General features: G+C 34.7%; 1 protein-coding gene across 1 annotated transcript; it reads left to right on the top strand.

The window, feature by feature from the left end:
• Positions 1-10,155: 10,155 nt before the first annotated feature.
• Positions 10,156-11,503, top strand: LOC146882401 (uncharacterized). The gene is made up of 2 exons (XM_085667390.1): positions 10,156-11,229; positions 11,495-11,503. The coding sequence occupies exons 1-2, from the start codon at positions 10,156-10,158 to the stop codon at positions 11,501-11,503; spliced, it is 1,083 nt and encodes a 360-aa protein (XP_085523516.1).
• Positions 11,504-27,284: the final 15,781 nt, after the last annotated feature.

Here is a 27,284-nt window from a genome sequence, read left to right as displayed (position 1 = left end):
TGGTTGATTTGGTCGTGCATTGCCTTTGTAATTGAATGGTTGTGGGTTCAAACCTTGTTAAGAACAAATTTAATTTTCTTTTTGCCAAAATTTCTTTTGGCATGGAGATGAAAAGGTAGAAAACCCTAGCTACCAAGGGAGGCAGCCAAGTGGGCTGGGAGACAACCTAATGGTCTTTGAATGGTCATTAACACCTAATTCAAAGCCATTTTCGTTTTCCCTATCATCAACAAGCATTTTGGCTTAGTTAATGGTCTAATTAGAGAGTTTTTTATGATGAAAGAGAGAGAAACGTGAAAGGGCAGAGGACAAACGAAATTGACAGCAGAAAAGGGGGCTCTGAAAGTGTTTTGGGTGGATTTGAGAAGAGCATCAAGTGCATTGGGAGAAGGCCAAAGTTGCACTAGTGGTGGCACAAGAGACGTCTTGGTTCTTCCAAATTGAGCAAGGATTAACAGGTTAGGGGAGTTCCTTTATGTGTATGAATTATCTATGATTATTATCGTGTTGTAATGTTTGAATATGATGCTCTGCATGATCAAAAGCATGTTATTTTCGCGTTTTTGCAAAATTTCCAGAAACCGCCTGGCGGCTTTGAATATGTCGTTAGGCGACGCATGAATATTAACCCAATTCTGGGTTTTCTTGTGATGAACCGCTTGGCGGCAAGGGTGGCTCCGCCAGGCGACGCGAATATTGTAATAAAACGCTATTTTTCATACTTTTCACGCAACAGGCACCGCCGGGCGCAACTTTGATACCGCCAGGCGCAAGGCTTTGATTTTTTAGGCGCTAAGCGCAACAGATTTTTCTAGTCTATGCAGTTTTCGTAAAACTGCATATCCCGCTTCGTTAACCGTCTGATTGAGGTGAAACTTTGGAAGGGGTTTCACAACATGTTGTTCTTCACTTTGAACGGTGGAGATTTGAATTGGATGCCTGTAGATGGAGATATACGTCACTCATGATTGGTTGTTGAATTCCTTAATAATATAATTACTAATGGATGATTAAGTGTGCTCAAGTGCTGGTATGACCTTGATTGGTGAATGTGTATATATATATATATATATATATATATATATATATATATATATATATATATATATATATAAATATATAGATGTGTGATTGATGAGTATGTTTTTGGTAGTGCATGCTGAGACATGTTGAATATATGAGCCTTTATATGTTAGCTCGAATGTAAGATGTTATAAGTGTGGGAATAAAGCCATTATTGATGATATCACTATGACCGAGTGTTGCATGATCATGACGGGTTTTGGGAAAGTATGGGAACAGGATAATCATACTTTAAATGTAATGGAATTGCGAGGGCATGTGAAATAAGTATATAACTTTCATTGTTTCTTTTATGGGTTTGTGAATTGTAAGCATGCAAAGGGTTGGGAAAATGAGAAGGGGAAAATAAAGTGTGTGTTGGAATTGATTTAAGAGGTAAGTATATATGAATTATAAAAGAGAGGAATGTGTGCTTATACTTGAAAGATGCATATGTGTTGTGATGTTGTAATTTGGAATATATGAATGTGTATATTGATTTCTGGATGTTTGAGAATTGAATGGTTGAATTCTAGGAAATGAATTAGAGTACCAAAAACTAATAGTGTCACATCACTAGTGTAGCGCCTAGCGGTGTAGACTGAACCGCTAGGCGATAGTAGGAAACAAGAATGTCTTGTGAGTTGTGGCGCCCAACGGTGATGTGGAACCGCCAGGCGGTCTTTATTGCCATTTCGCCTAACGGCGGTTAGGTTGTGCTAGGCGATAGTGTAGTGGCAGGGTGCATTGTGATATGTTTTGCATGACTTATTGTGTTGGTCCTGGTCTGGGATATGCTAGATGTTGTCATGAGCGGGTAGGTTGATGATTGGTGATAACGTTGTCGTCAAGCGATCAAATTAATACTACTTATCTATAACAACTTCAGTATTGTTAAGAAAGTAGCCAAAAAATTAGTATGGGTTAAGTTAACCCTAAGTGGTCTCCCAACGAACACGGAATTGATTTCTAACAAATTAGTTCTTATAAAACTATACAAAAGAGTTAGTCAAATAAAATAATAAAAATATGGGAGGATTAAGATAAACAAGAAAGAAATAGAAAAGATAAAAAGAAATAAAAACAATAGTAAAGAAAAATAGGCCGATTCCACTGCTTTTTCAAAATAGGATTCATCATTGGTTTCTTAAAGATTATTGTTATTGATTTCTTGTTTAAGACTTCAAATTAATCAATGTAACTTCTCAATTAATTTTTTGGCGTCCTTACTTTCAACCAAAGTAACTTCTTAATCAGAAGAAAAAACTTTGTAGATTAATCTTAGTAAATTTAACCAAAGTAACTTCTCAATTAAATATTACTAATCCTAATCACCTTCATTCTTTTACCTCTTATATCTAGTAAAAAGCTAATTAACCAAAGTAACTTCTTGATTAATTCTAATCTAAGTTTTCACCTTTAATCAAAGTAACTTCTCAATTATTAGCAAAAACTCATTCAATCATATGAAAGTTTCTAAAATTTAATCAAAGTAACTTCTCAATTAAAATTTAAAACCCTTTGGACTCATACGATTGTTATGTTATGTAGATTTAACACCGTGCTAACTTGCTACAATGTAAAAATCATTACTTTTACTAAATTAAGAACCAAAAGACATAGATGAAAATAAATCTCAACAAGAATCAAAAGAACAAACAAATTAATTGATCTAACCTCAGAATCGAATTAAGAAACTACAATGGAATCAACCCAAGAAATTTAGAACTCCATGAATGCAAAATAAAAATAGAAGAAGAATAGAGAGAGAAAGGAAACGAAATTAGGCCCCCATAAAGGGTTCCTGAACTCCGAAGTCCCGAGCTTTTCCCTTCTGCTTCTCCCTTGGTCTCTTTATATAGGAATTGGAGTGCGCTTTTCAGTTGCTAAAATCTCTGTAATATCTTTTAAAATAAAGATAAAGATAAATATTTAAAAATATTTGGAGAGATATAAATTATTTGATAAATATAGTTGGTTAATAATTTATGATATAATTAAATAAATTAATTATTTAAAGATATCTGATAAATTATCACCAAATAATATTTGTATTAATTTTCTAAATAAGCCATTTTTAATCATGTAGTCCAAATTTGCAGAGACATCCAAAAATATCAATATTTGTAGTTAGACCCCTCTAGTTTGACCAGTCTTCGACCAGATTTGAATATTTGACTAGAGTTGATTGTTTGACCACCTTTGACCAGTTTGATTGTGCAATAGTAGTCTGACACGTGTCATTCCCTTCTCTCTCCCAAAATTAGGGTTTGCTGCCCCTATCATTGTTGCTGCCGCAGGTGCAAGGTGCAATGACGGCTGCTCCTTTTTCTCCAGCGACGTTTTTCGGCAAGGCAAAGATGCAGGAATTGCAAGGATGGAACCAAGGTGCTACTCGCGGAACTGCAGTGCAGAAACACTGGGTCCATGGTAGCTCCAAGGTGCAATTGCAGGCGCTGTGTGATCCGTCACAATGGAGAACGCTGGTGGAGTTGCAGGTGTTGTTCCGAACGGGTGCTGCCATGTAAGGTTTTCGCTTCTGTTCTGGCTGTTTGAACTTCTGCTTTGGTTCATGGTGTCGAGAAGATGGTGGTGCGGTGGTTCTGCTGCGTGGAACTGTGGATGACGAACGGTGCGCGTCACTAGTGCGATCTTCTTCTTCCATCTGGTGCAGATTCGCGACTGGCACAGGTGCGGTGGTTTCCCCTACTGTTGAATGCAGGTGTTGCGACTGTGCTGCAGGCGTAATGGTGATTCTCGCAGTGGCGCTTTCCGCTCTGGTTCGCGGGCTGATGCAAATGCGTGAAGGAAGTGGTCCACAAATGTAGTGAAGGGACGATGGTGGCGGAGCAGTGGCTGCCAACATTGGAATGTGAGGCTAGGGTTTTTGGTTTGTGGGAGAGATGAAGGATGATGATGTGGCAGTGTCTAATTGGTGCATATGTGTTTGCAAGGATTAATGCCACGTGACTTGTTTTGGTTGGCCAATTTTAAAAGTTGAGGATTGCCACATGGCAGCATCTGGTTGAAATGGGTTTAAGTGGTAGGAGGGGTGCAACTTAGTAAAAACTGGGGTGCAGAACAAGTTTTTTTGTGGTCCATTTGGAAATAGGAGAGTGTTTAAGTAATGTATAGGGTGCAAAAGTGATTTTTTCAGAACTTGCTGATTTTAGCCTTATTCAAAGGTGTTTGTAACTTTAATTAATTTATTTTCACCTTCAATGAGCTTAATCTTAACTTCAGCTACATCAACAAACGTTAAAATATCCAAAAATAATTTATGCAGCTAAAAATCACTTTTTAACACATTTTTATCACACAAGCTCAAGTAGCCTAATTGTTAGAATTATCAATTAAATCACTCTTTAAGCACATAAATTCAATTAATTTCCTAGAATTAAACACTGAATGAGGTCAAAAATACGCACTCATCATAACCGCACACTTATCCTTTTGCACTCTTGGGCAAAATTGAACAATTCCAAAACTTCTTCTAAGGTATTTTATTTCACATCAACACTGGATCAAAGGAATGAACTTTACTTGAGACAAATCAATATTCTAGAAATCAAGTTGTCATGCATACACAAACGGAAAAATTCTATTTTTCACACTTGAGTTAATCTTTTGAATTCACAAGATAATCAATTATGAAAGAATGCACTCAAGTTAAATGTGTATTTTCTCACCAAAATTCGTTTAAGTGTTTTTGGCTTGTGTTTTCACTCAAAATACCCATGCAATTAAATACTCATAATACTTAACAAGATTCTAATATTTACAAACTTTCAGAAAAATATGCATTCAAAGATCATGAGGACTTTTTACATGTTATAATGGGGCCAAGGCAAAGGTATGAAAATTTTAGGATTTTTGGGTTTTTGAAATAGAAATGTAGGAAGAATAATAGAGCATAATTTCAAAAACAACTTGTTTTCGTTGATGGCTTTGTTGCTCTCTTTTTTTTTTTAGAAAGCAATTATTTCAACACTTTTTCATCAACAATTTTTCCTTTTACCATTTTTATTAATTTGTGGGTGAGGTACTCACCCACACACTTTATTCCTCAACCATTCCTGAACACAATTCATTAGCTCCTTCTTTCTTCCTATGGTAGAATATGGTCTTTTTCTTTTCAAGGTTATGCAATAGGCTTAAAACAAGAAAAAAAAGGTTTAGTGCTCAAAGGGGCTACCAATGGATTAATATCAAGGTGGGCTTATTTGGCCAAGTAGCTAAAAACAAGAAATGCCTCAGTCATATCAAATCATGCATATTCACCTAAGATGCAAAACAAAAGAGTCAAGCTAAACATTTGAGTATAAACAGACATGAGCAAGTCACTCAAGAAAAAATAGGAATGGCACATGGCAGTCCATCCTTTACATTAAGGTTCAAGACTCACAAGGTCAAAAGTCTTTCACAAATGATTTAATCAAGTAATTCTCAAATCAACTCAATTAGCAAATCATAGAAACAATCCACTCATATCAACATGACTTTTAGTTTTCCAGAATTATCATCATCCCAATTATTGAATCAAATCCTAAAAATCCAATGTCAATATGTTTTTGGTGGATTTCTTATGAGATATATTGTTTAAAAGTTTTACTTAGTAAAAAGTTAATACTTTCACAATTTTCTCAAAAAGAAATCACAATTCTTTTTTTATGAAAATAAAAATAAATATAAAAAATAGAAAAAGAAAATCCTACCTACAATTTGTCTCCCCCTCACTTATTTCAAAAAAATGTCCTTGATGGACTTATTTTGGGGAGGAAACGAAAAATTATGACTTCTGGCTCAATCTGACCATATGTCAAAATTTATTTTCTTTAATTTTATAAAGTACAAGTCAGCTGGTACAATTTTATTAAAGAAAACAAAAACACATATTTTTGAAATTTTTTTAATATTTTTAAAATTAAAATTAGAAACAAAAAACAAAGATGCATGCAATTTAACATTTTTATCAACAATGTTTTCAAAAGAATATGAGTCTAACCTCTTTTCCTTTTGAAGCAACCTTTCCTCTTGCTCCGCAGCCAAGACAACAAAAATCACCACTAAAAACTTATTTGCATCATTCACATCAACAAACTTGATGTGTGGAGTGTGTGGCTTCAACTCAATTTGAGCATCATCAGGTGCATTCAGATGCTTAACAAGATCATCAGTAATCCTCATAATCTCACCTTGTGAGCAAAAATCTGCACTTGAAGTAGTTGAATTTGCTGCTTCATCATTAACCAAGTTAGTTGCAATAGTTGATGCTTCAACTGCATCTTCGAATATCGTTGGCTCTTCAATTGCTCTTGCTTCCTCCATTGTATTGTTCTCACAACTTTGCTCCTCAAAAAGATCATCTATACTCATATCATCATCAATAGATAAAACTTTATATTCACATTGAGCATCATCAACATATCCATCAGTAGATATGTGTGTGTGAGAATCTTCAATTTCTTCATCAGCAACATCTTTAGCAAAATTGATATGTCCATCAGTAGACACATTATTATGAGCATCACTATATCTATCAGTAGATATATCAGTGTGATGTGATTCTGGTGTTGGTTGATCTAACATTTGAATTGTGTACTCATTCACATCAATGCTCAATTGTTCCATCCTTTGATTCATGCTCCTTAACATTATCATTTCATCCCTTTGCTCAACTATCGTCTTCATAAGTTTTTCTAAGGTGGCCTCCATAGCTTTGTCTTTCATTAGCTGACTTAAATCTTCTAACATTTGTTCAGCTCTAATGGCCAACTTTAGAAGCATATCTTCTATTTCTTGACGAAGTGCTCTAAATTTTGGGATTTCATCAAATCTCGGATGGCATTGGAGGGTGTTATTAACAGTACCAAGTAATTCTAAAAAAATTTTGTTACTTGCATCCTCCATCATTTCATATAATACTTTATCATTTTCATACCATTCTTGCTCAATATCTTTGCATCGTTGATCAGCTCACAACCTTTCATCTTTGGTGTCTAATTTCTCTCCCAGTCCATCCATTAATAACACAACTTGCTTATAGGATGGTCCATTGATTACTGCAACTTGTTGTGATGTTGCATGTTGTTGTTGTTGATGACCAAATGGAACATATGATGGCTGGGGTGGACACTCAGAATATGGTTGTTGCTCATGGTAGGATTGTTGCTCATATTCCAAAAAAGATGATCTAGGATATAGATCCTTTAGTTGACGTATAGTTAGCCTACTTAAATCAGGTGCAGAAGTAGGTGTGACAATTTGTTGTTGATAATCATATGGATCATGTGGTTGCTGTGGATAATAATTATAGTTCACTTGAAAATCACATTGTTGATTATTTTCATATGAAAAATGATTTTGCATTTTTGAAGAGGTTTTTTGAAAAGAAATAAGTTGAAAGCTTGTTGAGTAGACTTCCAGGAAAGAGAGGTGTGTCTCAATGGACAACTTAAGTACCTTGTCTTTCCTTAGCCAAAGTGTTTCTCAACTAGTTTCACAAATTTCCCAACAAAAATCCTCAAACAAAAATTATGCTTAAAAAAAAGTAACTAAAGAAAATAACTAGAGAAAATAAAATAAATGTTAGAAAACAAAAATTTGAGATAATAAAAACTGTTAGTGATAAACAAAAAATAAAATCAAAAGAAAAAAAATACAAATAAGAAAATAAGAACTAAAATGATAAAAATTCTAACCGTATTCCCCGGCAACGGCGCCAAATTTGATAACGCTGTCCTCAAGCGATCAAATTAATACTACTTATCTATAACAACTTCAGTATTGTTAAGAAAGTAGCCAAAAAATTAGTATGGGTTCAGTTAACCCTAAGTCATCTCCCAACGAACACGGAATTGATTTCTAACAAATTAGTTCTTATAAAACTATACAAAAGAGTTAGTCAAATAAAATAATAAAAATATGGGAGGATTAAGATAAACAAGAAAGAAATAGAAAAGATAAAAAGAAATAAAAACAATAGTAAAGAAAAATAGGTCGATTCCACTACTTTTTCAAAATAGGATTCATCATTGGTTTCTTAAAGATTATTGTTATTGATTTCTTGTTTAAGACTTCAAATTAATCAATGTAACTTCTCAATTAATTTGTTGGCGTCCTTACTTTCAACAAAAGTAACTTCTTAATCAGAAGCAAGAACTTTGTAGATTAATCTTAGTAAATTTAACCAAAGTAACTTCTCAATTAAATATTACTAATCATAATCATATTCATTCTTTTACCTCTTATATCTAGTAAAAAGCTAATTAACCAAAGTAACTTCTTGATTAATTCGAATCTAAGTTTTCACCTTTAATCAAAGTAACTTCTCAATTATTAGCAAAAACTCATTCAATCATTTGAAAGTTTCTAAAATTTAATCAAAGTAACTTCTCAATTAAAATTTAAAAACCTTTGGACTCACACAATTGTTGTGTTATGTAGATTTAACACCGTGCTAACTTGCTACAATGTAAAAATCATTATTTTTACTAAATTAAGAACCAAAAGACATAGATGAAAATAAATCTCAACAAGAATCAAAAGAACAAACAAATTAATTGATCTAACCTCAGAATCGAATTAAGAAACTACAATGGAATCAACCCAAGAAGTTTAGAACTCCATGAATGCAAAATAAAAATAGAAGAAGAATAGAGAGAGAAAGGAAACGAAATTAAGACCCCCTGAAGGGTTCCCGAACTCCGAAGTCCCGAGCTTGTCCCTTCTGCTTCTCCCTTGGTCTCTTTATATAGGAATTGGACTGGGCTTTTCTGTTGCTAAAATCTCTCAAATATCTTTTAAAATAAAGATAAAGATAAATACTTAAAAATATTTGGAGAGATATAAATTATTTGACAAATATAGTTGGTTAATAATTTATGATATAATTAAATAAATTAATTATTTAAAGATATCTGATAAATTATCACCAAATAATATTTGTATTAATTTTCTAAATGAGCCATTTTTAATCATGTAGTCCAAATTTGCAGAGACATCCAAAAATATCAATATTTGCAGTTAAACCCCTCTAGTTTGACCAGTCTTCGACCAGATTTGAATATTTGACCAGAGTTTGTTGGCAAAAGCAATACAAGTCTAAATGCTGAAGCAAGATTTTGATGATGATAAAAGAAGCCTGAAAGCCATCTGGAAGACAATATGAAGACTACATGTTATTATGTTTAAAGCTATCTTGTAAAATATAATTAGATTAAGTTAGAAGCAGTATTGTACAAGAAAATTCTAGTATTTCTCGAAATATCTAAATGATAATCGATTATCACTTGGAATAATCGATTATCCTGAGCTGAACAAATTTTTTTTATAGAAAGCACTGAAATAATCGATTATTACTTCTGATAATCGATTATCTGCTCAAAAATTTGTTTTCCGTAAACCACACTAGAATAATCGAATCGATTATCCTAGTCTGTTGGGCGCGACTGTTCAGCTTTTTGACCTAATTTCTGGAACCCCTATTTAAGGAACTTCAGAGTTACTTCTCAATTACCTTTTTGAGAAGCTAGAGTACTAGTGTTGTGACTGCAAGAGAGTTCTCTGAAGTGTTCTCAATTGAAGCTTTGAAAAACCTAGTGTGGGTAGAGCGATAACTTTTCCTGAGAGGTGTTCTAGGAGATTGAGTGCTGCTGCTGTTGCTAGGAAAGCTAAGGTCAAGGTTCTCTGTGTGATTCAGAGAAAGGTGTTCATCTCTTGTGTGATTCAAGGGAGGTGTTTTCTTTCCTTACACTCTAAATATCCGATTGTAAATCTGTTACTTGTTAGTGATTTAGTTAATCTCGTTTTTAAGAGATTAACAACTGGACGTAGGGTCTTTTGATCCGAACCAGTATAAATACTTGTGTTCAATCTTCTTCTCTATCTCTTTATTTCATTTATTATTGTGTTATAAAGAAATTATTTATTGATCTACTTGATAAATTTTGGAAAAATTTTAAAGTATTAATTTTATTATTCAAAAACCAATTCACCCCCTCTTGGTTTTGTCCGCACGCTCAAACATTCCGCTGCGCGATACCAACAATTGGTATCAGAGCTTGCTTTGATAGTTATTCAAAATTTTCGAAAATGGTTGGACAAAATCAAACCTTTGCCGAGGGCGCATATATCAACAGACCTCCTCTATTTACTGGTGAAAATTATCCTTTCTGGAAGGTTAGGATGCAAATTTTTCTGGAATCTGTTGATAGGGGTATTTGGGATGCTGTTTTAAATGGTCCATTTGTTCCTGTTAATATTGTAAATGATGTGCAGGAACCAAAGCCATTCTCGCAATGGACAGCAGACGAAAATAGAAGAGCCCAATATGATGTAAAAGCTAGAAATATAATTTCATCTACCTTAACTCTAGATGAGTTTTACAGGATCTCAGTATGCACCAGTGCACAAGAAATGTGGGAAATATTGCGTGTAACCCATGAAGGAACAGACGATGTAAAAAGAGCACGCAAGAACTCCTTGATCCAAGAATACGAAATGTTTCAGATGCAGCAAGGAGAAACTATATACGATGTGCAGAAACGATTCACCCATATCGTCAATCATCTCAAAGGTTTAGGTAAAACTTTTGACACTGATGAATTAAATATAAAAGTTCTTAAATCCTTGAACAGGACTTGGCAGCCAAAGGTGACAGCCATCATGGAGTCACAAAACCTTGCTACAATGACGATGGCAGCTCTGTTTGGAAAGTTGAGAGAACATGAGCTTGAATTGGGCAGATTAAATGATGAAGAAGAAATTGGAAGAAAGAAGAACATAGCTTTTAAAACCGAAGTGGTTAAAGGCAAAAGACAAAAGGAAGAAGAAGATTCAGATGATGATGAAAATCTTAGTCTCATGATTAAGAAGTTTACAAAATTCATGAAGGCCAAAGGTAAAAATCAATTCAAGAACAACAAGAAGGATAATCAAGGATCATCCTCAAATTTCAAATGCTATGGATGTGGAGAATCTGGACATGTCAAAGCTGACTGCCCAAATTCAAAGAAAAGTGAAGAAAAGAAGGGTAGAAAATTCTTCAAAAAGAAAGCATATATAGCTTGGGAAGACAATGCCTCAAGTTCATCAAATTCTAGCGATTCTGAAATTGAAGAAGCAAATCTATGTCTGATGGCCAATCATGATGATTCTGATAGTGAGGTAAATTCTACTTGCCACGAAAATGATTATGATGATTTGTATGGCGCCTTTCAACAATTGCTTATTAAATCTAGTAAATTAGATACTGCTCATAAAAAGTTAAAATCTGATTTTAAAGATTTGCAAAGTAAATTTGAAAAATCTCTTGAAGAAGAAGAATTTTTGAAAAATAAAATTTCAAATTTAGAAAATAAAGAAACTGTTGAATGTGCTTCATGCAAAAGTTACATGTTTGATATATGTATTTTGGGAAAACATCTCGCAGATGCTTTAGAAAATAAAAATTGTGAAAAGTTTAAAATCAAGAAAAATCCAAATAAGACAAAGCATGCTCATAATCATAGTTTTAAAAATAAAACTAAAAGAACTCGTAGAGTTTGGGTAGAAAAAGGAACATATCATTCTATAAATACATATGCATGTACTACTACATGTTTTTATTGCATGAAAAAGGGTCATACTTCAAACAAATGCAATATCAAACATCTTGGTGTTCCTAATAAGAAATATATTTGGGTTCCTGTTCATAAGTAGATTTTTTTTTCTAACCCCAAGGACCCAAACAAGTTGTTGGGGACCTAAATGAATTGTTTCCTTATTTTGCAGATGACTTCTAAATCCAGAAGATCAATGTGGTATCTTGATAATGGTTGTTCAAGACACATGACTGGAGATAAAAAGAAGTTTAAAAACTTTAAAAAGAAGGAACAAGGATTTGTCACTTATGGGGATAACAACAAAGGAAAAATACTTGGAACGGGTGATGTAGGTGGAGGAAAAACTTTGGAGATCAAGGATGTACTGTATGTGGAAGGACTAAAACACAATCTTCTCAGTATAAGCCAATTATGTGATAAAGGACTCAAAGTAATATTTGAGAGTGACTACTGCACTATTCATCAAAAGGACTCCAAAGAAGTAGCATTAAAAGGTATGAGACACAATAATATTTACTTAATTGATCTTGATACTGCATCATCTAGTGATATAACTTGTTTGGTTGTTAAAGAAGGAAATCCTTGGTTATGGCATAAACGAGCTGCTCATATTAACATGAAACAATTAAACAAACTAATTTCCAAAGAATTAGTAATTGGATTACCAAAAATAAAGTTTGAAAAAGATAAACTATGTGATGCATGTCAAAAAGGAAAACAAGTAAAATCTTCATTTCATTCAAAAAATATAATTTCTACATCAAAACCTTTAGAACTTTTGCATATGGATTTATTTGGCCCTTCAAGGACAAAAAGCTTTGGAGGAAATTATTATGCTCTTGTTATTGTTGATGATTACTCACGATATACATGGACTTTCTTTCTCACACTAAAAAGTGAGGCATTCAAAGCTTTTAAAAAATTTGCAAAAGCTGTTCAAAATGAAAAAGATTTGAAAATTAAAGTTTTAAGAAGCGACCATGGTGGAGAATTTCAAAATGAATTATTTGAAAACTTTTGTGAAGAAAACGGAATTATGCATAATTTTTCTGCACCTAGAACTCCTCAACAAAATGGAGTTGTAGAAAGGAAAAATAGATCTTTAGAAGAATTAGCTCGCACCATGTTGAACGAATATGATGTGCCTAAATATTTTTGGGCTGATGCTGTGAGCACTGCTTGTTATGTATTAAATAGAATGCTCATTAGACCAATTTTAAAGGTTACCCCCTATGAATTGTTTAAAGGAAGAAAGCCTAATGTAGCACATTTAAAAATATTTGGATGCAAATGCTTTGTTCTGAATAACAGAAAAGAAAATTTGGGTAAATTTGATTCTAAAGCTGATGAAGCTATTTTCTTAGGTTATTCATTAACTAGTAAAGCCTATAGGATTTTTAATAGAAGAACCTTGAATATGGAAGAATCTGTGCATGTTGTTTTTGATGAAATTGTGGACCTTGAGGAGAACCCTCTTAAGTCAAATAAAACAAATGCAGGTGATGAAGAATATTTCAAAGAAGCCCTTGATGAGATGTATCTAAATGAGAATCCACTGACTGAACCTGAAGATCTTGCCAAAAGCTGGAAATCACCTAGAGGATTATCTCTAGAAAATGTCATTGGAGGTATATCAAAGGGAGTTGTTACTAGAAATATGTCAAATTTCTGTATGACTGTTGCCTTTGTTTCACAAATAGAACCCAAAAGTGTAGACGAAGCTCTTCAAGATGATCAATGGGGCATAGCAATGCAAGAAGAGCTGAATCAATTTGAAAGGAATGAAGTTTGGGAACTCATTCCTAGGGATGATTCACACCAAGTAATAGGAACAAAATGGGTGTTCAGAAACAAGCTGGATGAGGATGGAAACATCACTAAAAACAAAGCCAAACTTGTAGCAAAGGGATACAGACAAGAAGAAGGTATAGACTATGATGAGACTTATGCTCCAGTTGCTAGGTTAGAAGCTATACGCTTACTTCTTGCCTATGCTTCTCTCATGAAATTCAAACTATATCAGATGGATGTCAAAAGTGCTTTTTTAAATGGATTTATAAAAGAAAATGTGTATGTTGAACAACCACCTGGCTTTGAAGACTATAAGTTTCCTAATCACATTTATAAATTAAAGAAAGCATTGTATGGATTAAAACAAGCACCTAGATCTTGGTATGAACGATTAAGTACATTTTTGTTAGAAAATGATTTTGAAAGAGGTAAAATTGATTTAACTCTGTTTATCAAAAGAGTAAATAAACATATTTTGCTAGTTCAGATTTATGTAGATGACATAATATTTGGGTCTACTGATAGTTCACTATGTAAAGGCTTTGCAAGCATAATGCAGGGAGAGTTTGAAATGTCAATGATGGGAGAGTTGACATTCTTTTTGGGTCTTCAAATTAAGCAAATGGAAAATGGAACTTTCATTTCTCAATCTAAGTACTGCAAAGAAGTACTTAAGAAATTTGGAATGGATACTGCTAAGGAAGCAAGTACTCCTATGGGAACCTCCTGCTACTTAGATAAAGATGAATCAGGAATAGAGGTAAATCAAACTATGTTTAGAGGCATGATAGGTTCTTTGTTGTATCTTACTGCTAGTAGGCCTGACATTATGCAATCTGTATGTGTGTGTGCTCGTTTTCAAGCCAATCCAAAAGAATCACATCTTACTGCAGTAAAAAGAATTTTAAAATACTTAAAAGGTACTGCATGTTTTGGACTATGGTATCCTTCAGGAGCGTCTCCTAATTTGATAGGCTATTCAGATGCTGATTATGGTGGTTGTAAAATAGATAGAAAAAGTACCAGTGGTACTTGTCACCTCTTAGGTAGTTCATTAGTCTCTTGGCACTCAAAGAAACAAGCTTGTGTGGCTTTGTCAACTACAGAGGCTGAATACATAGCAGCTGGAAATTGTTGTGCTCAAATTCTTTGGATGAAACAACAACTAGAAGACTATAATATCTTTTTAAATCACATACCTTTGAAATGTGATAATACTAGTGCTATTAATTTAACCAAAAATCCCATAATGCACTCTAGGACAAAGCATATTGAAATAAGACATCATTTCCTAAGAGATCACATTAATAAAGGAAATTGTGAAATAGAATATGTAGATACAAAGCATCAATTAGCTGATATCTTTACAAAACCTTTAGCTAAAGATAGATTTTATGAACTAAGAAGAGACTTAGGCATATTAGAGATCTCTTAAAATGCTAAAAACTCACAATCCTTAAAAAATCCGAAAAATAGCGTAAATAATCAATTACAAGTGTCAATAATCGATTATCAGACTATCTTCAAAAATCCCAAAACATATTGGAATAATCGATTATTTTGGGTAATAATCAATTATCCTTAAAATCTCTTCCTAAAAATTCAAAAACAATTTGTAATAATCGATTATTCAGGGCCATAATCGATTATCCTTAATTCTGAGCCAAAAATCAAAACTCACTGGAATAATCGATTATCACTTAGGATAATCGATTATCAGCTCGTCAGACTTCATATTTTGCCCAATTTATGAACCAATAATCGATTATCATCTTAGAATAATCGATTATTACACGTCGTTGGACCAACAAATTCAAAAACTAGCCGTTGCAACGGCTAGATTTTCATCAAATCGCGTGTATATGACCGTTGGAGTCTTCTCTCTATAAATATTAGCCATTTTTGTCACCAGAACACTTTTTTCTCTACATCAACACTCAAGACCCTCTCCTTTTCTCATTCTCTCACAAAACTCTCAAAGGCTTCCCTCTCTTTTACCTAAACCATGGCTGAATCCTCTCGTAGAAAAATTCCTACACGCAGAAGGACTGCATCTCGTGCCTCTCATCCCTCAACTGCACCAAGAACAGCCTCCATTGAAGGATGGATTTCGGATGAAGAAAGACGTTCTGAATTCATCACACTATGGAAAGACAAACCCCTCATCACTCCAAAATTCATCCAGTCTCAATGGTTTATAAATCGCCATTTCACCATTCAAAACTTTCTGGCTGAACAAGGTGTGAAATTCTTCACAGAGATGCAAGGCACCTACTATCCAGATTTGGTTCGAGCTTTTTATTTCAACTACAAATTCAGAGATGGAGTTGGGTTCACAAAAGTGAAAGGTATCGACATCATTTTAGATGATGATATTTGGGAAAATGTTGCACAATTTCCCATTCATGATGGCACATCTCCCATTCTCACGGCTGGCATAGAAGGGTTCAACAGAATTTTTGCATATAGATCCTTTATGCGACGCCCAGATCAAGAAATTGGCCGTCAATTACTAGCTGGACCTCTCAAAATCGATGAGCGTCTACTTCACTATCTCATTGTTTGGATTTTATGTCCACGTGGTACAAATCACGCATAGTGCAGTGAAGCCGATCTTATGATAATATATGCCATGCTCAACCACATCCCCATCTATTGGCCAAGTATCATTCTTGACACCATGCTAAAAGCCAAACGATTGCCTCAATATCCTCTTCCGTATTCCTTGCTCATCTCTCATATTTGTGAGTATAAAGGGGTAAATGTCTCTGATGAACAGTCTCATAAGACAACTGCAGCAAACAAAATTGCAGAAAACTCCTCGAAGCAGATGAAATTTATTCCTTTTGGGAATACCTACATTCACAAGGATGATATGCCTTCTTCGGACAATGAAGAAGAAGAAAATCCTCCCACCGCTCATATTCCTCCTGTTGACACACATATTGGATCATCCAGTGGTGTTGGTGGCTCATCCTCTTCTTTAGAAGATCACATTTTAAATATCAATCAGAGGCTTGAAGAATTCTTTCTTCTCTCCACTCACAGACATGAAGAAGTCACTGGCTTAATTAGAGGATTAGATTCTAGGATCTCTAACTTAGAACATAAATTTGATAAATATGAGGACGATGATGACATGAGTCAAGACTTTTAAAAGTCTACATCATAGTCTCATTGTTTGCAATTGTAATATGTTTTCCAGTTTTATTTTTAATATAAGTATATTTGTCTTGTTATTCTTTACCTATGCCAAATTGAGGGGGAGCTTCTTTATTAAAACCTTTTTCATATGATCAAAACAGGGGGAGAAAAAGTTTAAACATTTAAACCAAACAGTGCTACTAACAAATCTCCTTGTAAGATATTTTGATTGCAGATACTTTAAACATATTGTTTTGATCATCATCAAAAAGGGGAAGATTGTTGGCAAAAGCAATACAAGTCTAAATGCTGAAGCAAGATTTTGATGATGATAAAAGAAGCCTGAAAGCCATCTGGAAGACAATATGAAGACTACATGTTATTATGTTTAAAGCTATCTTGTAAAATATAATTAGATTAAGTTAGAAGCAGTATTGTACAAGAAAATTCTAGTATTTCTCGAAATATCAAAATGACAATCGATTATCACTTGGAATAATCGATTATCCTGAGCTGAACAAAATTTTTTTAAAGAAAGCACTGGAATAATCGATTATTACTTCTGATAATCGATTATCTGCTCAAAAATTTGTTTTCCATAAACCACACTGGAATAATCGATTATCACTAGTGATAATCGATTATCCTGGTCTGTTGGGCGTGACTGTTCAGCTTTTTGACCTAATTTCTGGAACCCCTATTTAAGGAACTTCAGAGTTACTTCTTAATTACCTTTTTGAGAAGCTAGAGTACTAGTGCTGTGACTGCAAGAGAGTTCTCTGAAGTGTTCTCAATTGAAGCTTTGAAAAACCTAGTGTGGGTAGAGCGATAACTTTTCCTGAGAGGTGTTCTAGGAGATTGAGTGTTGCTGTTGTTGCTAGGAAAGCTAAGGTCAAGGTTCTCTGTGTGATTCAGAGAAAGGTGTTCATCTCTTGTGTGATTCAAGAGAGGTGTTTTCTTTCCTTACACTCTAAATATCTGATTGTAAATCTGTTACTTGTTAGTGATTTAGTTAATCTCGTTTTTAAAAGATTAACAACTGGATGTAGGGTCTTTTGATCCGAACCAGTATAAATACTTGTGTTCAATCTTCTTCTCTATCTCTTTATTTCATTTATTATTGTGTTATAAAGAAATTATTTATTGATCTACTTGATAAATTTTGGAAAAATTTTAAAGTATTAATTTTATTATTCAAAAACCAATTCACCCCCCTCTTGGTTTTGTCCGCACGCTCAAACATTCCGCTGCGCGATACCAACAGAGTTGACTGTTTGACCAGCTTTGACCAGTTTGATTGTGCAATAACAGTCTGACACGTGTCATTCCCTTCTCTCTTCCAAAATTAGGGTTTGCTGCCCCTATCATTGTTGCTGTCGCAAGTGCAAGGTGCAATGACGGCTGCTCCTTTCTCTCCAGCGACGTTTTCCGGCAAGGCAAAGATGCAGGAATTGCAAGGATGGAACCAAGGTGCTACTCGCGGAACTACAGTGCAGAAACACTGGGTCCATGGTAGCTCCAAGGTGCAATTGCAGGCGCTATGTGATCCGTCACAATGGAGAACGTTGGTGGAGTTGCAGGTGTTGTTCCGAACGGGTGCTGCCATGTAAGGTTTTCGCTTCTGTTCTGGCTGTTTGAATTGCTGCTTTGGTTCATGGTGTCGAGAAGATGGTGGTGCGGTGGTTCTGCTGCGTGGAACTGTGGATGACGAACGGTGCGCGTCACTAGTGCGGTCCTCTTCTTCCATCTGGTGCAGGTTTGCGGCTGGCACACGTGCGGTGGTTTCCCCTACTGTTGAATGCAGGTGTTGCGGCTGTGCTGCAGGCGCGGTGGTGATTCTCGCAGTGGCGCTTTTCACTCTGGTTCACGGGCTGGTGTAGATGCGTGAAGGAAGTGGTCCACAAATGTAGTGAAGGGACGATGGTGGCGGAGCAGTGGCTGCCAACATTGGAATGTGAGGCTAGGGTTTTTGGTTTGTGCGAGAGATGGAAGATGATGACGTGGCAGTGTCTAATTGGTGCATATGTGTTTGCAAGGATTAATGCCACGTGACTTGTTTTGGTTGGCCAATTTTAAAAGTTGAGGATTGCCACATGGCAGCATCTGGTTGAAATGGGTTTAAGTGGTAGAAGGGGTGCAACTTAGCAAAACAAGTTTTTTTGTGGTCCATTTGGAAATAGGAGAGTGTTTAAGTAATGTATGGGGTGCAAAGTGAATTTTTCAGAACTTGTTGATTTTAGCCTTATTCAAAGGTGTTTGTAACTTTAATTTATTTATTTTCACCTTGAATGCTTAATCTTAACTTCAGCTACATCAACAAACGTTAAAATATCCAAAAATAATTTATGCAGCTAAAAATCACTTTTTAACACATTTTTATCACACAAGCTCAAGTAGCCTAATTGTTAGAATTATCAATTAAATCACTCTTTAAGCACATAAATTCAACCAAATACCCAGAATTAAACACTGAATGAGGGCAAAAATACGCACTCATCAATTGGTGATGAACACGTGATGATATGAGCAGGGAGGTTCATATCCTGATACTCTCGTGTGGGGATACGAGCGGGGAGGTTCGTATGTTCCGTGCTCACACTTGAGAGATGCTACAAGCGAGGAGGTTCGTAGTTGGTGGATCACGTGTGTTGGACTACGGGTAGGTCCGTAGAGTTCGACTACGAGCGGGGAGGTTCGTAGAGTTGGACCACGAGCGGGCAGGTTCGTGGAAGCATTAGAATCCCTAAGACCAACTTGAGTATGTACCTTGTGTAGCGTAGTGCACTTTTCTTGTTTTCGTTATCATCTTGTGATGTGAAACTTGGATCAAGGGATGCTGTGCCATGAGGGGGTAGGTTCATTGATGGTGGTGAACACGTGATGATATGAGCGGGGAGGTTCATATCCTGTTACTCTCGTGTGGGGAAACGAGCGAGGTAGGTTCGTATGTTCTGTGTTCACACTGAGAGATGTTGGGTGCGGGGAGGTACGTAGTTGGTGGATCACGTGTGTTGGACTACGGGCGGGTAGGTCCGTAGAGCAGGACTACGAGCAGGGAGGTTCATAGAGCAAAACTACGAGCGGAGAGGTTCGTAGAGACAAGACAACGAGCGGGCAAGGTCGTGTGAGCATCATAAACCTTGAATCCAATGCTAACTATTTGTGTGCTGTGAAGGTTGAAAAGCCTTGGGGATTAAGATCTTTGCCAAGAACTAACTAGAATAAAATAATTGAGTGTATTGTTAAGTTTATTAAATTAATTGATTGTTTATTTTGAGCTCACCCTTTCTGTTTGTGTTTGGTGATGTTACGCGGGAGCAGATGATGTTACAGGTGATGCTAGTGATGCATGGAGACGGAGAGAGGGCTAGCTTGGAGGCTCTTGAGCTAGGGATTTTTATGATGTTCTTTCATTATGTTCGATTTTGAAAACTTGTAACAAGATTATTATTATGTTATGTTTAAATTATGGCACGTTGAAAAATAATTTGAATTTTCCCGCGTTTGGAAATAATAAAATTTTGTCGATTGAGTTTCTATATTTTATTTTATTTATTTAATTAAGTAATTTTCAGTAGGGATGTTACAACACATATTCAGTTTAGCCAAATAGTATTTAATAACCAATTCTAAGAAGTATACCGACCAAACATGTTATTCAAAGGTCTGAGGGATAAGTATATCTTAACAATTTCCCTAGTAAAAGGTAGACAAGAAATGATGTGATCCCATTAAGGCTCATAGCTTGGGCCATTGGCTAGGCCCCTTTCTTTTAACTTTCTTTTAATTTCTTTTATTTTAATTAAATAAAACTTGTTCTAATTGAGTTGTTTTGCTAAATGTCGCCCACTTTTCAAGCTGCCAATTAACATTGGGCCTGTGGCCCAATTTTATCCATACCAACCCATCATTTGCCCATGTGGCATGGAGACGTGAAAGTTGCAAGGGTAGTGCACAATTTAACTTTCGTTCAGCAGCGTGCCATTCTTCATTCCAGCATGGGCCGAGATATGCATTCATCAAACGAAGCCCAATTCTCCAAGACCTCACGCGTGACCAAAGGGGAAGCTCAGCTAGGTTTTCATTTACATGCATACAGCCGCTAGGGTCTGGACAGAGTGCTTCTCTTCCTTTCGAAAACCAATCTTCACGTGTTAGGGTTTGCTTTCCACCCATACACGTTTCTGCCATCAACCATCAGTTGGCACCTTGCCCGTTAGCAGCCCATATGTTTTCATCACCTTGTCACCGTTAGGGTTTGGCTAGCATCCCATCTCTGCCATTAGGAATCTATTAGATGGCATCCTTTTCCTTTTTTGTTTCACCGGTTGCCTTCATCTATAAAAGGCAAGCAAAACCGTTGTAATAGAAAGTTGAGATGAATGTTAAATTTGGTTGAGAACACTCCCCCTTTCGTCTCTGCTCAAACCCTAAACCCTAGATTAGGTTTTTACCTCTTCAGGTTGCCCCAAACTAGTGAGAAACTAGAGAGATTTGAGTGCTAAACACCATAACCTGAGTATTCCGTTGCGTTTTTTCCTCGGATACTGCGAGTTTCAATCGGTAGAACACTTATTCGAGAGGTTTTCCAGCGAGTACCGCGACAGAGTACCCTCATTAAGGAAGCTCGTCCAAAAAACTCAAAATTCAATCATATTATCTTTTGACCACTCTTGACACCTAGTTGGGTTATTGGTTCAGTAAAAAGGAAACTTAGGGTTATTGTTCTCATTGTAAAAATTAGAATACCCTTCTGTGGTCACCACTATAAGACTCGAGAAAATTAAATAAATAAATAAATATTTATTTAATAAATGTGAGGACGGGAGTCCCTAAGTTAATTAATGTGGAGAAAGATGATAAGGGACAATACTAGCTCAAGTGGTTAAGAGTACTTAGTTATTATGGGAGGACTTGAATGCCATTAGAGGGTAATTTAATGGTTTTATTATTTTAATAATATGATGGACCATGAGGCATGATTTTATAATCCTAGATGCATAGGAATTATCACGAAACATGAATTAGTTGGTTAGTTGTGCAATGGATTGGTAATTGTGTGGTTGTGTGTTCAAACCTTGACTTATGTAAAATAAGTTCTTTTTGCCAAAAACTCTTTTTGGTCATGAATGAGAATGATCAAAAAACCCTAGCCTAGGGAGTAGGAAGGTTTGAGAAACCATAGTGTAATGGTCCTTAAATGGCGATTAAGCTATCTTTTTAATTTTCGTTTTTCTTGCCATTAAGCATAGTTAAGGCATAGTTAAGAAGCCAATGGTGAGAAGAAAGGGTGTTTTTAGAATACCAATTCATGTGAGTTGTTGAGGAGAATCTTGAGAGCATTAGAACAAAAGTAAAGAGAGCGTGGGGGGGAGACTTTGCTGCAAGGGTCAAGAGAGGTATCAAAGTGGAGGCAATTCCTTTGGTGCAAGAAAGAATCCTCAAAGCAGATTAGAGAAGGGAATCCAGGTTAGGGGAGCTTCCATTTCCTGTTTTAATGATTTTATATGCAATTGCATTATATTGATGCATGAAAGCCTTCTCCTGAACCAAAATTTTGTATCATTTAACTTTTTGATGTTTGTTGTATATGATTTTATAGAGTATGCGTGTGCTTAAGGTTTTCATTGTAATGAGTTCTCTTTGTAACATCTCTACTATAATTATTGTGATTCTTCTTTTTGACTTGACGTGATGTTCAAAGTTTTTCTTCTAAATCTGACACACTTATGATTATTATTATTATTATTATTTATTATTATTATTTTATTTTATTTTATTATTATTTTATTACTATTTTTATTATTATCATTATTTTATTTTATTGATGATTTTATTATCCTTATCGATATTTTATTATTATTATTATTATTATTATTAATTTATTATTATTGTTTTGTTTCACTATTTTATTATTATTGTTATGATTATTGTTATTGTTTAATTTTATTCATGATTTTATTATCATTATTGTTGTTTTATTACTGTTGTTGTTTTATTATTATTATTATTATTATTATTATTATTATTATTATTATTATTATTTTAGTATTGTTGTTTTATCTTATTAGTATTACTGTTTTATTATTATTATTTTTTCATTTTATTATTTTTATTTTTATTTTTATTGTTCCGTTTTATCATTACTACTATTATTATTATTATTATAAATATCTATAACTATATATAAAGAGGATTTCCTCTTTTGTGTCCACATTTCATAATTCCAACTTTACCCTTTACAATATAATTATTTGTTAAATTTTTTAAAATTAACAGTTATTTTTACAAGTTTTTATAAAACTATTTACTTATTTCCTTCTTCCTTTTTCTTCTATTCATCATCCGTTATTTTCTCATATTTTCTCCATACATTTCACTTTATTTTTAATAAATATAATTTTATTTTGTTTATTAACTTAATAATATTACAATATCATCCATTACAAATATAATATTATGCATATTAAAAAAATGTGTACACACATGCGGGCCTGTGTTTACGCTAGTTTTTATTATTGTTATTATTTATATTTATATTTATATTTTTATTATTATTTGTAATTTTATTATTATTTGAATTATTATTATCATTATTATTATTATTATTATTATTTATGATTATTTTTATTATTATAATTTTTTATTTTAATTTCATTGTTTTATAATTTTTCCTTTATTTTATTATTATTATTATTATTATTTTATTATTATTGTTTTATTTTATTAGTATTATTGTTTTATTATTATTGTTTTATTTTATTATTATTTTTATTTTAATTGTTTCATTTTATTATTATTATTATTATTATTATTATTATTATTATTATTATTGTTGTTGTTGTTGTTGTTATTGTTGTTTTTATTATCATTATCACTATTTTATTGCCTGTGCGATATTTTGGGCAATGATTATGTGTTCTTTCTGGTTTGTATATTGTTTGGTTGTCCAAGATTGTGTGTTGGGTATAACACTTTGTTTCGATGGTTTTATATGAATTTATTGTGATTCTCAGTCATGTATAAAAGTAAGAATGTGATTGTGTTTGATGTATGACCATGTGATATTGTGTAGTTGAGTTCAACTTAATAATATGAAAGTGTTTTTACTTGTTATGGATGCATGTTTTGCATGAACTGAGTGTCTTGTGTAAATAGGTTCATTGGAACCTATTCTAGAGTGCCAAATACCAGTAAATTACTAGTTACTGGTGTGGCTTTTGGCGGAACGGTGTAAACCGCTAGGACATAGGCCATAAAGTGAACTTTAGAGTAAAACCCGAGAGTTGGCGCTTGGCGACGGAAGTGGTCCCACCAGGCGGTGTGTTGTAGAACTGGGCTTGGACCAAAATCAAGTGGGTTGGCGCCAAGTGTTCTGCCAGGTGGTCCAGAACGCGAATTAACCTAGCGATGTAGATGTTGTGCTAGGCGGTTTTGATTGTAGTGATGGATTACGCGAGGGATTCTACACAGCTTTGGATGGAGGTCTTGATGCGATACTTTGTAGGGGCCTAGTTACGAGTGCAACTTGTATTGGGGTAACATGTGACCACTCGAGGTTGTTGCCTGGTGGTTTTGGAAGTCTAGTGGAGTGTGCGAGATTGTGGCTCCTACGGATGCGTTCCGGAAGATTGCCCTCCTCGGTGTTATCCGACGAGTTTGATAGTCTTGGAACAAATAGAGACTGCGACTCGTATTGGGGAACTCCAATTGGTGTCGTAGATCGTAGTCGTTGCAAATTTATTCACGCGTGTGGACTATTAGGTGGTGTCCTGTAGTCGGAGGGGCGAGTAGACACTCGTGACAACAAAGATCGATCAATGTAATCATCAAAATGTGTAGAATCAAGAGGTTTCTAATGGAAGATTTGGCACGACCACGTGGGAATAAATTCCCACGACCACAATCCACGATACCAAGTGGAGTTCCCCAAAATGAACCGCGGTTCGTAGTCGTCCCAAGACTACCAAACTCTATTAGTTACACTAAAGAGGGCAATCTTTTGAAACCTTGCCGTACGAGCCACAATCTCGCACACTCCACTAGACTTCGAAAACCACCAGGCTACAACCTCAAGTGGCCACGTTTACACTCGTAATTGGGCCCCCAGCAAAGCATCACTTGATGACCTCCATCCAAAGCGGTATAAAAATCCTCCTCGCGATCCAACTCTGCACCCAAAACCGCCTGGCGCACCTCTCACGTCGCTAGGCAGAACTTCGATCCAAACCACCAAGCAGACACCTGACTCCGTTAGGAGCTATACGCTTTCCAGAGCCTTTACCATATCTTTTCCGCCTGGCTGGATCACATTTTCTGTCAATCAACATGCATTCCAAGCTTCTCTGGTTTTCCCTTATCACCTGGCAGTACACCCCAAGCCGCTAGGTGCCACACCAGTAGCGTCATTGCTACTGGTTTTTGGCACTTTGAAGCAAGTTCCACAGAACCCCAAACACTATACATATAATTCATAACATGAAATATACTTATCCAGTCATAATCACATGACTGGATCATAGTCCAACACAATCCTAAACAACCAAACAATATACAAAAGCAGGAAGAATACATAATCATTGTCCCAAAAATATCGCATGGGCAATAAAACAATAATAATGATAATAATAAAACTTACAACAAAAACAATAATAATAAAACAAAATAATAATAATAATAATAATAATAATAATAATAATAATAATAATAATAATAATGAAAACAATAAAATAAAATGAAACAATCATAATAAAACAATAATATTAATAATTATTGTAAAATAAAATAATAATAATATTAATAATAATAAAAATAATAATAAGAAAAATAAGAATAATAATAATAATAATAACTAATAAAAATAATATATAAATAATAATAATAATATAAATAATAATAATAATAATAATAATTTTAAAATAATAATAATAAAATAAAATATTAATAATAATGGTAAATAAAATAATAATAATAATAATAACAATAGTAAATAAAATAATAATAATAATAATAGTAATAATAATAAAATAATAATAATAATAACCGGTGATAATAATATATAAATAATAAAAACAATAATAATAAAAAAATAATAATAATAATTATAATAATAAATAATAATTATAATAATAGTAATAATAATAATAATAAAATTAATAATAATAGTAATAATAATAATAATAAGATAATAATAATAATAATTATTATTATTATTATTGTAACGTCCCATTTAATTTATAAACGTAATTAAAGAAAACGCTACACATAGATAGTATAACAATGTAGTCCTGGGGTCTTAACATCATCCCTACAAAACTAGGTACACCACAATGCCAACAGGAAACAGTTGAAAGGTCTAACAGTTGAAGAAGAGTACTAAGTAGAAAATAATGCATGGGCCCAAGCCCTAAAGAAAAAAAACCCATCAAGAAATAAGATCAAGTCTACACGGACTATGCAGCAAAACTATTACAACCCTGTTGCCCACGGGTGTTCCTCGCATCTACTCACACCAACAAGTTGATGATCATCGCAAGAGAGAGCACCACACAACAAAACACACAATAACAAAAGTAGGGTAAGCTAAAGCACAAAAGATCTCATCCATCAAGTCAGATATAATTTCAAAGTATCATACACTCAATTCAACCAAGCATGTTATGACTCATCAGGTAATACACTACGACTCTACTCGACTCATCCGGATACATATAACTTGGTCGGATTCAGCGGATGCTTGCACTTGTGGTGGATACCTATGCTCACCCCCGAGCTATGTGTTATAGTGTTACAATAATTCAATTTCCCTCACCACAAGGTTAGCCCTTACAAAATTTCAGGCCTCCTACTACTCTCATCGCAGGAGTCAATACGCTCTAGGTGAGACTAACTGACTCCTTAGAGTGTTAGGATGCAACCTTACCTTGAATCCTTACCTAGTTATACAGATGGGGCACCACCATGGACACCCACTAACAAGGGCCATGGAATTACGTCCCGACCACTGAAGCGCGACCCTGAAAGTCTCACCTAGAGACCCCAAGGAATTATACACTAACACAGACAAAATATGATCACACAGTCAAATAGTATTCGCCATGCAAGGATATATTCATTATGTCAACCTTTAAAGCCAATACCTTTCATGTTTCCAGGTCCAACTCATTCCAACTCGTCATAATCCATCCATGCACATAGGATTCAACTAACCTCATTATCATGCCACTTTAATAATACCCATCTCATTTAGTTCACATGCAAATTTTCACACCAAACCCATCATCCATAACATGAATCATGCCACGCATACATAACACTTCATTATATACATGTTTCTTATCATAACATTCATACCCAAACAAATATCGATCATCCAAGAACAAACAAGCATCCAAACAGCGCACTGCCTCGCCCAACCCCTCGCTCAGGCGAGATGTGCTCGCTTAGGCGACCCCCCTTCGCCTAGGCGAGGGCTCGAAAAAGCATCAGGAAACCAACGTGGGATCTCGCTTAGCTCGCTCAAAAATTTAGCGGGTCGCCTAGGCGACCTTTCGCGTAAAAGGGTTTGGTCGAGTCCCTGTCCATCTCGCCTAGGCGAGACTAGCTCACTTGGGCGAGATTAGCAGGTCTCGCCACTGTTTTCCTGCAACAGTCACGCACACCAGAACCCAAAACGAAGCATTC

The sequence above is a fragment of the Vigna unguiculata genome, chromosome 10 (assembly GCF_037176805.1).
Source record: "Vigna unguiculata cultivar grain cowpea cultivar isolate G323 ecotype 2 chromosome 10, ASM3717680v1, whole genome shotgun sequence".
In the NCBI taxonomy this organism is placed as follows: domain Eukaryota; kingdom Viridiplantae; phylum Streptophyta; class Magnoliopsida; order Fabales; family Fabaceae; genus Vigna; species Vigna unguiculata.
The sequence above is the reverse complement of the archived record's forward strand: the minus strand, read 5'-3'. Positions and strand labels throughout refer to the sequence as shown.